Below are 17655 nucleotides of genomic sequence, written 5' to 3'. Positions count from 1 at the left end.
GTGTGACATAACAATATGTGAAACCCACCCACTATCAAATTTGTGTTGTTCCTCTAAAAAAATTGAAGAAAAGTGAATATTAGACGGTTCATAAAAATCGCAGTGTTTGTATTCTTCTTTACAAACTCAAACATTCACTATATAAACTGAAAAATGTTTGAAGATTTTGCTTTCCTTTGAATGACTTCATGAATATTTGGTTGTAGTCGCACTGTTTCTGAGAACTGCTGTACATCTGTGTTGCATGGAGTCACCCAACTTCTGGCCCCTGTGATCAGGTATTCCAGCCCAGGATGATTGGACCACATTCCACAGTTCTTCTCTATTTCTTGGTTTTGCCTCAGAAACTGCATTTTTGATGTCACCCCACAAGTTTTCTATTGGATTAAGATCCGGGGATTGGGTTGGCCACTCCATAACGTCAATCTTGTTGGTCTGGAACCAAGATGTTGCACGTTTACTGGTGTGTTTGGGGTCGTTGTCTTGTTGGAACACCCATTTCAAGGGCATTTCCTCTTCAGCATAAGGCAGCATGACCTCTTCAAGTATTCTGATGTATTCAAACTGATCCATGATCCCTGGTATGCGATAAATAGGCCCAACACCGTAGTATGAGAAACATCCCCATATCATGATGCTTGCACCACCATGCTTCACTGTCTTCACAGTGTACTGTGGCTTGAATTCAGTGTTTGGGGGTCGTTTGAAAAACTGTCTCCGGCCACTAGACCCAAAAAGAACAATCTTACTTTCATCAGGCCACAAAATGTTGCGCCATTTCTCTTTAGGCCAGTCAATGTGCTCTTTGGCAAATTGTAACCTCTTCAGCACATGTCGTTTCTCCAACAGTGGGGGCTTCTTGCAGATAGCTTGGCTTCACATAGGCATCTTCTAATTGTAACAGTCCTCACAGGGAACGTCATACCTTCTTTCATCTTCCTGGAGCTGATTGTTGGCTGAGTCCTTGCCATTTTGGCTATTCTTCTATCCATTCCAATGGTAGTTTTTCGCTTTCTTCCATGTCTTTCAGGTTTTGGTTGCCATTTTAAAGCATTTGCGATCATTTTAGCTGAGCAGCCGATCATTTTCTGCACTTCTTTATATGTTTTCTCCTCTCCAATCAACTTTTTAATCAAGGTACGCTGTTCTTCTGAACAATGTCTGGAACGACCCATTTTCCTCAGAATTTCAGAGAGAAATGCACTGTAACCAGCATGTGCAACATTTGCTGCCTTCCTTCCTTAAATAAGGGCAATAATTGCCACCTGTTTTTCAAAGAATGAATGACCTCACTAATAGAACTCCACACGGCTATTATTTTGAACATGCCCCTTTCAATGAGTGATTCAATGACACAGAATCAGCAGCATGCATGTCATGACTGTTGGGTCTGTTGGATTTCTATTACTTTACTATACCTGCTAGGAAATTATTTGCCATGTAGAAATATCATTTCTACCAAAAACAGTGATTGATCCGGTTAGTGATGTCTGACTGCTATTATTTTGAACACAACTGTATGTGAACCCAGGCTGAAGGAAGAGATTTTCTTTTGTTGTGTATGCAGAATTGCTTTCCCCTTTTTTCTGCATGCTCTTTGGTGTGAGTTCCTATGCGCATTGGCTATATTTAAAAAAAAAAAAAAAAATTAACTTTTTTTTATTTCTCCTAACAAGAAGCATTGGGCACAAACTAATAGCTATTCCCTTTGCATATTTGTTTCTTTCAGGATTTTCCTTTATCAGTAGTAGACAATAGCTTGCTCTGCAATCCTTTAGTCCTCTGCAGGGGTTAACTTGCAAAGTCTCCGCCCTTTCCCAAACAAATTTTCTGATAGGTTTCCTGTTCCTTGTTTCAAAAGAAATGGCGGACACTGCTTTAGAAGACGAGCTGAGCTGCTCCATCTGCCTGAACCTTTATACGGAGCCGGTGTCACTGAGATGTGGTCACAACTACTGCCGGGATTGTATTGTGACTGCTCTGGATACACAAAGGGGGTCTGGGGTCTATTCTTGTCCAGAGTGCAGAGAGGACTACGTGGAGCGTCCTGTGATGGAGAAGAACAGGAAGCTGTGTAACATTGTGGACAACTTCAGATCTACACAACAAAAGGAGGAGAAATGTGAGATCCTCTGTACGTATTGTGTGGATTCTCCGGTGGGAGCTATCAAGACTTGTCTGCATTGTGAGACTTCTATGTGTGATAAACACCTGACAGCCCACAACAAGACAGTGGACCATATGCTGATAGAACCCACCTCATCCTTCAGTAGTAAGAAATGCTCCATCCACAAGAAGCTTCTGGAGTATTACTGCTCTGAGGATTCTGTCTGCCTATGTGTGTCCTGCTGTCTGGTGGGGAAACATAAAGGACATGAAGTGGAACTTCTAGAAGAGGCTTTGGAGAAAAAGAAGGAGAAACTGAGAAATGTTCAAGGCCAACTGACTACAGAGAGAGAGGCAACTGAGAAGACAATACAGAATCTTCAGGACCACGAGAAAAAAACACAAGAAAAAGCTGATGATGAGAAGAAGAGAGTCTCTGCGCTATATGAGGATATTAGGAGACAGTTGGAGGTCCAGGAACAGAAAGTTCTGAGTGAGATATCCAGGCAGGTAGAGAAGGTCTCATTGTCTGTCACTGATCTCACTAAACAGTTGGAGATACAGAAGAATGAGCTATCCAGAAAGATTGCTCACATAGAGAAGTTGTGTGACATGACTGACCCAATAACTGTCCTACACAATCAGGAATCACACACAGGTTGCCAAGATGTGAAGGAACTTTCTGTTTGTGATCTGGATTATGTTCTGATCTCCTTCGTATTACACGGATCCATAACTGGTCTCATCTCTACCCTGACTTCAAAGATTGACTTTCATAACCACCAAGTGACAGATTTGTTGCTGGATGCAAAAAACGCACACAACTCTGTGGCTTTAACCGATAATCTGAAAGAAGCATCTGCGGCAAAAACAAGTCAGGAAAGACCAAAATTACCTGAAAGATTTACAAAGTTTTACCAAGTATTGAGTACCAAGACCTTTTCTTCTGGACGACATTACTGGGAGGTAAAGGCCAGTGACTATGGTAAATGGGATGTCGGTATTTGCTATCCCAGTATAGACAGACAAGCAGTTTACTCTAGTGTTGGAGATAATAAGAAGTCCTGGAGTTTCCGCATGGAGGATAAAAACTGTACAGCTTTACATGATTCACAGACACAGGCATTGAACCCTGGGTCTGCAGTGCAGAGATTAGCAATAGATCTGGATTATGAAGGTGGCCGTCTGTCCTTCTACCAGCTATGTGACTCCATCAGACACCTCCACACCTTCACCACCACCTTCACCGAACCCCTCCATGCAGTGTTCTATGTAAATGATGAAGCCTGGGTGAAGCTTATTTCTCCGGTGTTTTCTGTAATACCATAATTTATGAAATTTCCTATATTTTGAGGTTGTGTGTTATCCAAAAAACAAAATGGGTAGAGTAGATGAGTAAAAATCTTGGCTATAGTAACAACTGGTGCATGTGCGTTACCGTGCATGCAGCACAACAGGCGGTACATGTGCAATGCAGCACGTTGAAATTTAGTTTGAATCTTACCCCAGTGTCCAGCTGCGTTTAGTGCACCACATTACAGAAAATGTAAAATGGTATCAATTACTTACCAGAATTTTCCATTGTTGGTATCAATCCATGGTGGCATATCACCACAGGTATGCTACCATGTGGTCCCAGGAAAATGGAATATTGCATCAAATACTTACCACGATTTTCCATTCCTATCGCCTATCCATGGCGGCATATATGGGGTAATATGCTGCCATATTGGCGCAAGTTAGTGTGAATGACTTGTACGTTGTGTTGGCTAAAAATAGTGCCGCTATGTTTTTTTTAGTGTATTAGGACTTTTAAGGCCCCGTTCACACCAATGTAGTACGACATCAGGTGTCGCACATATGCGTGTTTTTTATGCGTTGTTCTGCTTCATGAGTAAGACCGCCCATTCATTCCAGTGAGTTGCCCTACTTGCGACAAACATGGCAAAAATGCTCATGTTTTTTCCTGAGCGTCACTTGTTAAGTGCTTTTGGTATCATGCTTTCCTGCGCCATATTGCCCTTCTTGTTTGGCACATTTTGGGTGCCATTAACAATGGATGGCAAAGCTTGGTACACCTTTATTCCAGAAACCCCTGTATGGATACACCCATACTGTTGGGGAACGGTACCTCATTACCCTTCATACGTAGACTGGTTCTTATTGGGGTGCAGCCCTTCTTGGGGGCATATCAGATATCCACAGGCCTACTGGCCGATATGACCCATGGCTTTATTCGCCTTTCCCTGTGTGGTAACCTCCTTCACATCAGTTACATGTGGGGATGGGTACCACTGTTGGTTACGGAGACAACAGGTTAACCGCTTACCTGCCGCTGTATAGCAGATGTACTGCTACACGGCGGCACGGGTGTGCAAATCACATATATATACGTGATGTTGCATTTTTGGGTAGTGGGCGCTTGTGAGCCGCGCCGCCATTTGCGGCTGTAGATGTCAATCACTGGGTCCTGGCTGGTGATTTCCCACTGGTGCCAGGTGATTACCGACAATCACCGACGGGGAGGAAGACTGTTTTGTTTACAAAGTCTTCCTCCCTGTCAGCTTGGGCACACTGCTCGAGATGGCTGTGTACAGCACAGCCATCCCAAGCAGTTTGCTTACAGTGAAGCACCCCCCCGCCCCCTAGTAAAACATTCCCTACACACAGTTAACCCTTTGATCTCCCCTTCTTTAGCAAAGACACGGAGCAGAATACATTTTGCCTTAAAATTTAAATTAAATTACATTTTTTGGCTATGTTTAATAGCCAAAAGTCAAAAATATTGTTTTTTTCCCTAAATTGTCGGTCTTTTTTTTTTATAGCACAAAAAATAAAAACCGCGCAGGCAATTAAATACCACCAAAAGAAAGCTCAATTAGTGGGAAAAAAAACATACATTTCATTTGGGTGCAGCGTTGCATGACCGCGCAATTGTCAAAGTAACGCAGCGCCGTAACGCTGGTCAGGAAGGAGGGGAAATCCTTAGGAGGGCGAGGGGTTAAGCAGATTAGTTAGAGTTAGTGTTTTATTGAGATTTTTTTAGGTTTTTTAGGTCAACATCATTATTGCTACTGAGTAAAATTCTATTTCTACAGGTAAATGAATCATAGGTTTGCTGTATATCATAATGTGGAAGTCCTGCGTGACGACCAATACACCTATACATGCATTTGCCTGATGTGAAGAGTTTGACTGACGTTCTGTTTTCTCTCCTGTTCTACTTTCTTTCTCTTCTGTTTTTATCTTCACTGTTTTTTTGGGTTTTTTTTACATGAGTTTTGTACAGAAAAGTCAAATTGAAAATGGAAACTTGTTGGTTTTTTAATAAATTTGTGTACAAACAAATGCTCGTTTTTTTCACACTATACTAGCATGATTGAGGCCTAAGCACTCACTAAAAACAATGAGTGACAGTTCACGCAAATGTGCAAATTAACCCCTCGCCCTCCAGAGGATTTTCCCCCCTTCCTGACCAGGCCTTTTTGTGCGATACGGCGCTGCGTTACTTGCCTAGGGCGGTATTTTTCAGGGGGGCAGCACCTCCCCCAGAAGAAGGGATGAAATATGGGACACACGCACCATGGGAACCAGGTGGGCACCGAGAGAGGCTGCGGGCTGCTTGATGGTGTATGTAGAGCCTGGCTCTCGTTCCAGGGGATGTCCGGAGCTATGAAGATGAGTGTCGTAGAGTCAGTCGCTGATCTTGTGCCAGCATTTGTCGCCCTCCCTCGATCATGTCTGGGGTTCTGCTTGTTGACCCGAATGTGGCTCATCCTCAGTTGTTTCCTTCCTGTTGCAAAAGCGTTTGAACCAGTCTCTATCGCCGGAGGGTGGGGGTAGTGGAAGGCCCTCTTGGGTGAGGTGTAGAGGTGTTGTTGGTCAATGTCAGGCTCTCCCTGTGGGAGGGGGAAGGGGGAATTGTGTTGATCGGTGTCTATGGGGGCGGACGATTTTTGTGTTGCCTGGGGCAGCACAAAACCTAAATACACCTGTCTGTACCTCAGTATGGACATGGGGCTGGGGGCACATAATACAAGAGCACTGATTGCAGTTGCAATGCTCTGCACATTTTTTACTATATCAGTTTTGGTTCATTTACAACATTTTTGCAAAAAGTGGACTATTCCTTTAAGGATTGGGCAAGCCAAATCTCTAAAATATAAGCTTTGCGTTTTAAAGTCAAAATCTGCATCTTTCATTAAAATAACACTTGGTGATCCTGCCATGAAGGTTCTTGTTCAGGTACTTCCTGTTACAGGGTGACAACGCTTAGTGCTTGTCTGTCAACTGCACTCCTGTGTTGTCTTCCTGTCACACTGGGGTGGATTTACTAAAACTGGAGCACCAGCACCATTTTCTTGTGGCCCCGAGTATTTTGACATCAGCGTATTACAGAAATAAAAAAAAAATGTTATATTTATTTTTTTATTTTTGCTGGTAACTTTTTCTTTGTGTGGTCTATTTCAAAATGTTGGGTCCATCTATATGGTGGGTTGGTCTATTGTAATATGCTGCCTGATGTCGATATACTCGAGGCCAAAAGAAAATGGTGCTGGTGGCTCAATTGGCATTAGGGAGTCTGGTAGTTATAGGCCCGGGACTACAACAAAATGGTGCCGGTAACGTCCACTTTGCGCCCATGACTACAACAAAATGGCGTTGGTAAGTTCCATTCCTTCCAATACAAATAATAAAGAGTGTGATATCATCTTGGAGATAGTATGAGCTGGGATAAGTGTAGGAGCATCAAACTAAGAACATAAACCAATGTTTCTGAAAAGACATCCATTCAGCACAGTACGAGTTCATGTCCCCCTTTACTAACTCTTATCATATCTTCAAACTTTCTGGGATCAGAAAGAGGGACACCTTTTAGGACATAGTATGTATGAAAATGACACATTCCCTGCCACACCCCTATACAAAAACTATGAAAAATGAAATAAAAATAAAATTCTAAGGTGCTTTTTTCACTATTACTTTTTCCTTTACAGCGGGTTTTCAAAACAACAAATGCTATCATTTAGAGATTGCATAAAATATTTAGCTAAGTAACACTTTTTGTAGTCAAATAATAAAGTGTTACTAAACCCCAGACCCTGCATTCACTATATCTGGTCTCCCCGGACCCTGCATTCACTATATCCGGTTTCCCCGGACCCTGCATTCACTATATCCGGTTTCCCCGGACCCTGCATTCACTATATCTGGTCTCCCCGGACCCTGCATTCACTATATCTGGTCTCCCAGGACCCTGCATTCACTATATCCGGTCTCCCTGGACCCTGCATTCACTATATCTGGTCTCCCCGGACCCTGCATTCACTATATCCGGTCTCCCTGGACCCTGCATTCACTATATCTGGTCTCCCCGGACCCTGCATTCACTATATCGGTTTCCCCGGACCCTGCATTCACTATATCTGGTCTCCCCGGACCCTGCATTCACTATATCTGGTCTCCCCGGACCCTGCATTCAGTATATCCACTCTCCCAGGACCTTGCATTCACTATATCCGCTCTCCCCGAACCCTGCATTCACTATATCTGGTCTCCCCGAACCCTGCATTCACTATATCCGGTCTCCCCAGACCCTGCATTCACTATATCTGGTCTCCCCCGGACCCTGCATTCACTATATCTGGTCTCCCCGGACCCTGCATTCACTATATCCGCTCTCCCCGGACCCTGCATTCACTATATCTGGTCTCCCCGGACCCTGCATTTGCTATATCCGCTCTCCCCGGACCCTGCATTCACTATATCTGGTCTCCCTGGACCCTGCATTCGCTATATCCGCTCTCCCCGGACCCCGCATTCACTATATCCAGTCTCCCCGGACCCTGCATTCACTATATCCGCTCTCCCCAGACCCTGCATTCACTATATCCAGTCTCCCCGGACCCTGCATTCACTATATCTGGTCTCCCCGGACCCTGCATTCACTATATCCGCTCTCCCCGGACCCTACATTCACTATATCCGGTCTCCCCGGACCCTGCATTCACTATATCCGCTCTCCCCGGACCCTACATTCACTATATCCGGTCTCCTCGGACCCCGCATTCACTATATCCGCTCTCCCCGGACCCCGCATTCACTATATCTGCTCTCCCCGGACCCTGCATTCACTATATCCGCTCTCCCCGGACCCTGCATTCACTATATCTGGTCTCCTTGGACCGTGCATTCACTATATCTGGTCTCCTCGGACCCTGCATTCACTATATCTGTTCTCCCCAGACCCTGCATTCACTATATCCGCTCTCCCCGGACCCCGCATTCACTATATCTGGTCTCCTCGGACCCTGCATTCACTATATCCGGTCTCCCAGGACCCCGCATTCACTATATCTGGTCTCCTCGGACCCTGCATTCACTATATCTGGTCTCCTCGGACCCTGCATTCACTATATCTGGTTTCCCTGGACCCTGCATTCACTATATCCGCTCTCCCCGGACCCCGCATTCACTATATCTGGTCTCCTCGGACCCTGCATTCACTATATCCAGTCTCCCCGGACCCTGCATTCACTATATCCGATCTCCCCGGACCCTGCATTCACTATATCTGGTCTCCTCGGACCCTGCATTCACTATATCTGCTCACCTCGGACCCCGCATTCACTATATCTGTTCTTCCCGGACCGTCAGTGCAGCCGGGTGAAGAGGAGGATTCATCTGGGGTCTGAGGTGGTACCACAGAGAGCTGGAATGCTCTTAAAGGAGAGATTATATATTTTTTCTTGTCCACATCTGTACATAGTTTCTAAGGAGTTTGTCCTCAAGTCTGCAGTTTCCTTGGGCATCCTATATACCCTTCAACCCCATCCAAGTTTGAAATTCCCTACAAAAAAAACCAAAAAACCAAGCTCAAGGACTGTTTACTGACTCTGAGTGCAAAGTGTGGAAGAAAATGTGTGTTGCCTGGCTGTGCACAGCTTTAGGGGGACCCAAAAACTCAGCAACTCCTAAGGGGGTAGTGCTGCATTTAGAATCACTGAGCAGGGGAAAATCAGTGTACTTCTGTTGGCTGATCCGCACTTTTTTTTGTGAATACTTCTGAGCACTTCCAGGTTCACGGCTGTCAAATTCTGTCCGACGGCAACCAGAGCTGTAAAGAAATTGAGTACTATCACCTGCAGTATGTTATATACAGTAAATCAAAAATAAGGAACCCCCCCCCCTCCTCTACCTCCTCTACACATGCATAGACATGTGTACCCCCAAGATGCACATGAGTACATAGACAACATGTACACAGCGCATATCAGTATATTTACACAGGGTCTCGAAAGATGTTAGGCAGTCAGGATACTGGCTATCGCATTTTGAGAGACCCTAACATCTGGAAGTTAAAAACAGTTTTAAAAAATTTAAAAAAATAAAAAATATAAAAGTCAAAGTCAAAAATTAAAAAAACGAAAATAGTTGTTTTATTGTTGCCAAGTTACTGTTCTGTTGTTACGGTTTTACTGCTACTGTTTTATTGTCAACCGTTGCTGTTTTCTTTGCAGGAATGCCATTTAGTTGCAGCACAGATCTGCTTATCCTGATAGCAATAGGGTCTTGCTCTCAGGATATATGTCAGTGTGGGCAGCGCTGTTGGATGAGATTTTTCATCTGCAGTTAAAAAAGAGCATATATCCCCAAGCATGGGGGCCTGGGGTGGCCTGCGGGTGGATGGACCCTATGCTTTGGCATATATTTTTAACATTTTTTGGGGGTAGAGATTTTTTCATCCGCATCGATCGATGTGAATAGTGGAATCTGCTGAATGAAAAAAAAAACCAACATTTCATGTATTCCCACCATTAGAAGTGGGTGCAGGGCTGTATATTCTAATGGTGGGCATACCACACACTTTTTCCGGCAGAGATTTCTTCTCTTTTTTTCATTCAGTCCACAGGCTGCATACAAAAAAAAAGAACATAGTATATATACCCAACAAGGACCAGCGACGTACTGATACATCACTAGACTATGAGTGGTTATACCAGGATGATGCCTGCAGCTGCAGGCATCATCCTGGTATCGTTTCTGTCAGCCGGCAATCGGCTTTCATGTAAAAGCAAACCTAGTGGCTAGTTAGCTGCAGGATTGCTTTTTACAAGCAGCTGCCTTCCACAGCTTTCTCAGGCTGTCTCCTGTGCTATCGGGGGAACCTGAGAATGCAGCTGGTGTTTCTGCCAGCTGACCATAGAGCTGATGGGAGACCAGAGTGGTGCCAATCATCTCTATAGTCTAAGAAATCGGAAGCTACGAGCATTTCATCACTTCAGTTTCACAAGATATAAACAGCGCCATTTGTAAATTGGGAAAGCATCTGATGTCACCCATGTTGATGAGATCGTGTTGGTATGTAAACAGCGGTTGCACCATGCATGTGAGGTATCGCTGCGTACGTCAGATCGAGGGCAGTAATTCTAGTACTAGACCTCCTCTGTAAATCTTAAATTGTAGCCTGTAAAGGCTTTTAAAGTGTCGCCTATGGATATTAAGAATGTATGCATTTGTCGCCAATGCATGGGGCGTGCGCAGTTTTAAAGCGTGTCATGTTTGCTATCTATTTACTCAACGTACCAACATCTTTTATATTTTACCAAACAACTGGCCAATATATTGTGTCTTTGTGTATTGAAAGTTAAAAAAGATTTTTTTTTTTTTAAATTGCGTTTAAAAAATCGCTGTGTGAGTATTATGTGATATAAAAATTGCAGCATCCAACATTTTATTCACTAGGGTGTCTACTATATATAAAATATATAATTTTTGGGGGTTCAAAGCAATTTCCTAGCAAAAAAATGCAGATTTTTTTCAAGTGAACAAAAAATGTCAGCGCAAATCTATATACATGCAGTAATTATAAACTTAAAGCGGAACTCCCCCCAAAAGGACTTAAGGACTTCTCCCCCACTCCCCACTAAGGATTGGCACCTTTGGGGAGCAGGGGGGGAGCGGGTACCCAAATTTGACAGGTACCCGCTCCCACTTCCGGTCCAATCGCCGCGGCGATCGGAAACAGAAAGTGTCCTCCTACCCTCCCTCCCTGTAGTCTTTTGGGACACCTGACAGGTCCCAGAAGACTACAGGACCATTCATGAAGTGCAGCGCTTCTCGCACATGCGCTGTGGGTACCCGGCTGTAAAGCCGCAAGCTGTCACAGTCGGGTGCCCACACTGAAGATGCCGGCCTCCTGGAATACAGGACAGTTGGTGAAACGGGCTGCGGGGGACACACCAAGGTACCGAGGGACAGGTAAGTGGCTGTTTTTTAAAAGTCAGCAGCTACAGTTTTTGTAGCTGTTGACTTTTATTTTTTGATATGTCGAGTGGAACTTCGCTTTAAGTGATTTTCATGTGCAGTAACAGTTTTAATTGTATAACTGTGAAAAATATTGGTGCATCGTGATCCAACATAGTGTCCATCCTGGTAAGGCACACACCAATTCTCACAGCACACAGCCAAAAATACTGACTACATGTGTTAGCAAAACAGGGTCCATGACCTCCACTGGTAGGTAATCCAATCTTACGGGTTATCTAGGCTATAAAATGTGACCCCCATGAATCGCTGTCATGGCGGTCACATGATCGGGAAAGGTCCCGATCGAAGGAGGAGATCGGGACCTTTCCGTGAGTATCAAACATGTGTGCTGGGAGCACGCAGGGCACACGCTCTCAGCACATATGGTTTTTTTTAATAAAACGCAAATGTGTGGCCGCTTGGCGTCAAGGCCCAGATGCCAGGAGGCCGCACTTTTGCATTCGGCCAGCGCCAAGAGGTTAAACATATATGTCCAGATCTCCAGGAACTCCCTCGCATGCGCAGGAGTGACACCATCTCCACCCGGCCAATGGCAGCGATCAAGACCCAGAAGCCAGCCGCCCACCCAAAGATTTCAGTGGCAGATGGTGAGCATCGCTGGTTTCTAGATGAGTATACTTCCGCTTTAACTACTTCAATACGGGTCCAAGTCTGACTCTTCTCTCAGAAATGTAAAAATCAGCATTTTATCTCTAGAAAATTGCTTAGAACCCACAAACATGATATATTTTTAAGCAGAGCCCCTTGAGAATAAAATGGTGGGTGCTGACATTTTTTTGTCATGAAATACAAAACACAAAAGTACAGTTTAATGAATTGCAATTTTTGCAATCATGACACAGGGTGGGGCAATCTACACTTAGTAACAAGAGACACACAGGTATTCAAACTTCACACCAGCAGACAGTCCCATCAGGAGGGAGGGCTGCTGGAAACACCCCCCCCACTAAGCTAAGACACATAACATTAAACAATCCACAACCCCCACCCCACCTATCTGCTAAACATGTCTACACAGTCTGAGACAAAACCCACACAATATTAGGACAGATCACCCTGTACCCCTAACAGGCACAGGGTGACTTACACATAAGAGGGATATGGGGAGCTGAGACAGGGGTCTCCCCCACCTCTCCAAAGTGAGCTGGGTTCCATGGGCCCCCCATCCAAAGTGACTCCCATCGCACAGAGCAACATAAATGTAAAATAATAATAAAAAAAAATTCCTGTATTGGTATTTTATCTACAAGGTGGCATACCTGTTGATTTCTCACTGCTACGATTTAGCAGCGCAAATGTAAAAAAAAAAGCAACAGTGATTTCCACATTGTATCAACCTGCTATACAACACCGATCTTGCTTTCTCATGTGAATAATTTCATATTAACCTTTCGTTTGAGGTGATTGTAGCCGTATTAGTGCATTTGCGATAGAAACAATACCTCACGTGTGTGGTTTGAACACCATTTACATATCTGGGCGTGGCCTATGTATGGGGGGGGCATTTTAAACTTTTTTTTTAATTTATTTCATTTTTTTTTTTTTGCACTGTCCCTTAAAATAAAATGTTTAATCAGTTTTATTCTTACCGCAAAAACAATTGAGTACTGTCCGTGATACTTTTTTTATTTGCACTAACATAACATTTTGAGGACAAACTTTCGGGGTATGTCCCCTTCTTCAAAGTCCAAACAGTATTATTACAAATCACAAAGTTTAAGCAGAATGTTAGAAGGGATTGAAAAAAAAAAAGGCTACAGATAAGATACATCAAAAGTGAGGGGCGGAGGGGGGGGAGACTACACTCACACAGAGGGGGTCAAGCTTCAGCTAATAGTCATAAAGCTGTCGGATAATGGTTGAGGAATCCCATGTCCAAGTTATGGCCGTTATCTTTTGTTTCAAATAGAATTATCATTCTTAGTTCAAATGTTTTTCTTTGCTGAATGGATTTGAATTTTCGTTTCAGAACTAAAACATTGAGGTCTTCCATTGTGTGGTCTGGTTGTGTGAAATGGTGTCCTACAGGTGTGCAGAGGTCATCTTCTTTATGTTCCTTGATGGTATGTCTGTGCAGATTCATCCTTGTTTGCAACTTCTGTCCTGTTTCGCCAACATAAGATCCTTTGCTGCATTTTCTGCACTGGATGAGGTACACAACATTACTGGAGGTGCAGCTGTATGATCCGGAGATATTGAAGATCCTTTTTGAGTGTCTGACACTTTTTGATGGATTGATTTGGTTGCACAGCTTGCAGCGTTTCTTATTGCAGGGTTTGCTTCCATTATTTGTGACATCATCATCAGAAGGAAGTTTCCTACTGATTAGTTTATTTCTGAGGTTGGGGGGTTGTCTGAAAGCCATACTAACCTTTCAGAACATGACAGTAATAAAGTAATATTAAAGCCAAAAGCAAACATTTTATTGCAGGTAAAGAACAAATCACCACTGTATATTCTCTGGTGTCATTTTAGCTGAACTCAATAGATGAGTTAATTATATTTTACCCTTGGCAATTGTTTAATTAGTTACATTACAATGGCCTGGAGGTTTGAGCAGTATCATTTCTGGAGTTCACATTTATATTAACAAATGAATTCACATACACCAATCAGCCATAATATTATGACCACCTGCCCTAACCCATTGAGGCATGGACTCCACTAGACCACTGAAGGTACGCGGTGGAATCTGCCATTAAGCCATCAGTAGAAGATCCTTTAAAGTCTAAGAAGTGGTTCCAAAGCCTTCAGGCTTTTCACCTTAATGCTTTCCATGTGGGCATCCGCCAAAGGGAAGGGGCCAGGAGAGCCAGCTGGGGACCCCAGAAGAGGAGGATTGAGGCTGCTGTGAGCAAAAGCAAGTATAACATAAACAAAGATTTAATATCATTGTAAGTTGTGACATGGGGCCTCCATGGACTGGACTTGTTTTTCCAGCACATTCCACAGATGCTCCACTGGATTGAGATCTGGAAAATTTGGAGGCCATGTCATCACTTCAAACTCATTGTTGTGTTCCTCAAAGCATTCTTTTATTCATCAGACCAGGCCACCTTCTTCCATTGCTTAGTGGTCCAGTTCTGATACTCACATGTATAGGCAGGCACCGTCTCTTTTCTCCACTGCAGGTGGTGCACAAACCACAGCAGCATTGCAGAGGGAAAGGAAGTCAGGGGGAACATAGTCCTCTATGGTTTCCTGGGTCACTAGGAAGTGATCTGGTTGAATGGTGCTGTCCCATGTGACTCTGGTGGCCATCTTGGGTCAGGCAGAGTCTATTTAAAACCCTAGCTCCCGGGCTTGTTGCACATTTTTGCGTGTGAACAGCGTAGGGACATGTTAACTGTCTGTCAGGGAAAGTGAATAGCAGCAGAGAAAGGTTCCAGATGAGTAGCGACAGGATAGGGACTAATACTTCTTCCTAGGAATTCTCCCTCAGGCTGGCTAGGATGCATTCCACTCTTGCAGACTGACACTGTTGGTGCTCCTTGCTACATCATTTCACAAAGCTGTGAGTGTTCTCAGCTGGGTGCCTGCCCACTGGGCTGTTTGTATCTTTGAGCCATTCCTTCAATACAATTCAAATACAAAAAATGCAGCGCTTGAGTGTATAATACAGGGAATTAGCATGAATAACAGATTTAAATGTTCATATTTCAACATGCACCAGATTCCACATTCTTAAATTGTTAAAACAATAATCAGATGAGTAATGAAGATCTATCCGTCTAATCAAGGTGCATATAGTGATGGTGATGCTAAAATCATAAGTTCTGTGATGTATCCAAAGAAATCCGTGACTTCCGTGATAGGGGAATGACTGTATAATGCACTAACCAGATAGCGCAAGTACATGCGCATTGGAGTATAATGACCTACTCCTGGTCACAGCCAGATGGTCCTCAGCGTGAAGCCCTCAAGGACACCAGTGCACCACTCTTGCCGTCTCCTACCACCAGGGGGGGTGCGCCTCTTTACAGTAACACGAAATCACTTTGTATCCTCTATCGCCAGGATTGATGTACTTTCTTATCAGGAGATCATCTCAGGGGCTCAGCAATAAGACCCAAAAGAAAGAAATCTTGATAGTGTAGTATTTTATTCAAAGGTAAAAAAGTAAGTAATACACTTACATGGTAATGTCCAAAAAGCTGATGCATAGAATCCAAAAAGATGGCCGACAGTCAGATGCATGAAACAAGTGGATAATAAATGGTGTGAGAGGTGTCCTTATCACTAACGCGTTTCGTGGCAATGGCACATTATCAAAGGGAATGTGCCTCTCAACCATGGTCCCTTATATATAGAGGACCTCTTAATTGTGAAAAGACGCATTTCCGCGTCATTTTAGCGCTACTGCGCATGCGCGAGGCTAAGACGCCCGCGCATGCGCAATGCAAGCCTCCCGCGTCATCGCGGATAACCCGCGCATGCACAGATCGTATCCGGCGGCCATTTTATAGAAGACCAAGACTGCAGAGCCAGAGAAAGGGATCCACAGCCCAGATAAAAGAAGGGGTTGTGATGGGAGAGAACACACCTAGCACAATTGACAATGCCAGGAGATCTCAGCATAATAACAATCAATTGGGGATAGTGAGGAGGAGATAACTATATCAAGCAAAGGGATAAACCATGCCAAGTGCTGGTTGCAAATACTGAATCTTGGTGTGGTAGAACTACAAGTACCAGCCCCCTATATTCATGCAAAGATGCCAGGGGCCATCATTATAGATTATTAAAGTTACACACAACACCAGAAATTCCATAAAAGGAAAGTTAAAATCGACAATAATTAAAAACACGATTACACACAGCCAATGCAATGCGCAAAATATAAAAAATATATAATAAGCGAACAATCATATAGATAATGATTAGAGATGAGCGAATCGAAGTATCCGAAGTGGAATTCGAGTCGAATATTGGAAAAATTTCGATTCGTGCCGAATCCGAAAAACAGCCTAATTCGGACGCGCGAATCGAAATTTTTCCGAAAATGGCGGCTGACATGTGCGGCGACGGAGCGGGGATGTCGGGGAAGGCGCGCAGACAAGGCGCGCTGCCCCATAATGCATTCCTCAACGACATGTGATCGCATCAGCCAATCAGCAGCCAGCCAGCCAGCACTGTGTAATGGTCGAGGTATATATAGCGGCCATTTTGGAAATCTTCATTTGCCTGCAGTCATTGAACAGAGGCAGACCGCTCTGTACTAGGGACAGGGACAGAGTTAGGGCCACAGAAACGAGAATTGGGGACAGAGAGAAGTTACTTAGGGACAGAGAACCATTACTCAGGGACACAGACTTGTTAATGAGGGCCACAGAATCGTTATTTAGGGACAAAGAAACGCTAGTTAGGGCCACAGAATTCATACTCAGGGACAGACAGAATTTTCACTCAGTGCCAGAGAATTGTTACTTAGGGCCACAGAAACGTTATTAGGGCCACAGAATTTTTACTCAGGGACAGACAGAATTGTTACTGAGTGCCAGAGAATTGTTACTCAGGGACAGACAGAATTGTTACTGAGTGCCAGAGAATTCTTACTCAGGGCCACAGAATTCATACTCAGGGACAGACAGAATTGTTACTCAGGGACAGACAGAATTGTTACTGAGTGCCAGAGAATTGTTACTCAGGGACAGACAGAATTGTTACTGAGTGCCAGAGAATTGTTACTCAGGGACAGACAGAATTGTTACTGAGTGCCAGAGAATTGTTACTCAGGGACAGACAGAATTGTTACTGAGTGCCAGAGAATTGTTACTCGCACAGACACAAAATTGTTACTTGCACAGACACAGAATTGTTACTCGCACAGACAGAATTGTTACTCAGGGCCACAGAATTCATACTCAGGGACAGACAGAATTGTTACTGAGTGCCAGAGAATTGTTACTCAGGGACAGACAGAATTGTTACTGAGTGCCAGAGAATTGTTACTCAGGGACAGACAGAATTGTTACTGAGTGCCAGAGAATTGTTACTCAGGGACAGACAGAATTGTTACTGAGTGCCAGAGAATTGTTACTCGCACAGACACAAAATTGTTACTTGCACAGACACAGAATTGTTACTCGCACAGACACAGAATTGTTACTCAGGGCCACAGAATTCATACTCAGGGACAGACAGAATTGTTACTGAGTGCCAGAGAATTGTTACTCAGGGACAGACAGAATTGTTACTGAGTGCCAGAGAATTGTTACT

At 43.9% G+C, this 17655-nt stretch overlaps 1 protein-coding gene across 1 annotated transcript; it reads left to right on the top strand.

Annotated features, from left to right (window-relative positions):
- Positions 1 to 1863: 1863 nt before the first annotated feature.
- On the top strand, positions 1864 to 5454 carry LOC149440689 (E3 ubiquitin-protein ligase TRIM39-like). The gene has a single exon (XM_089658254.1). The coding sequence runs from the start codon at positions 1864 to 1866 to the stop codon at positions 3433 to 3435; it is 1572 nt and encodes a 523-aa protein (XP_089514380.1). The 3' UTR covers positions 3436 to 5454.
- The last annotated feature ends 12201 nt before the right edge of the window (positions 5455 to 17655 follow it).

The sequence above is a fragment of the Staurois parvus genome, unplaced genomic scaffold (assembly GCF_062004578.1).
Source record: "Staurois parvus isolate SC_StPar_1 unplaced genomic scaffold, SC_StPar_1.0 ptg001060l, whole genome shotgun sequence".
Classification (NCBI taxonomy): Eukaryota; Metazoa; Chordata; class Amphibia; order Anura; family Ranidae; genus Staurois; species Staurois parvus.
The sequence above is the reverse complement of the archived record's forward strand: the minus strand, read 5'-3'. Positions and strand labels throughout refer to the sequence as shown.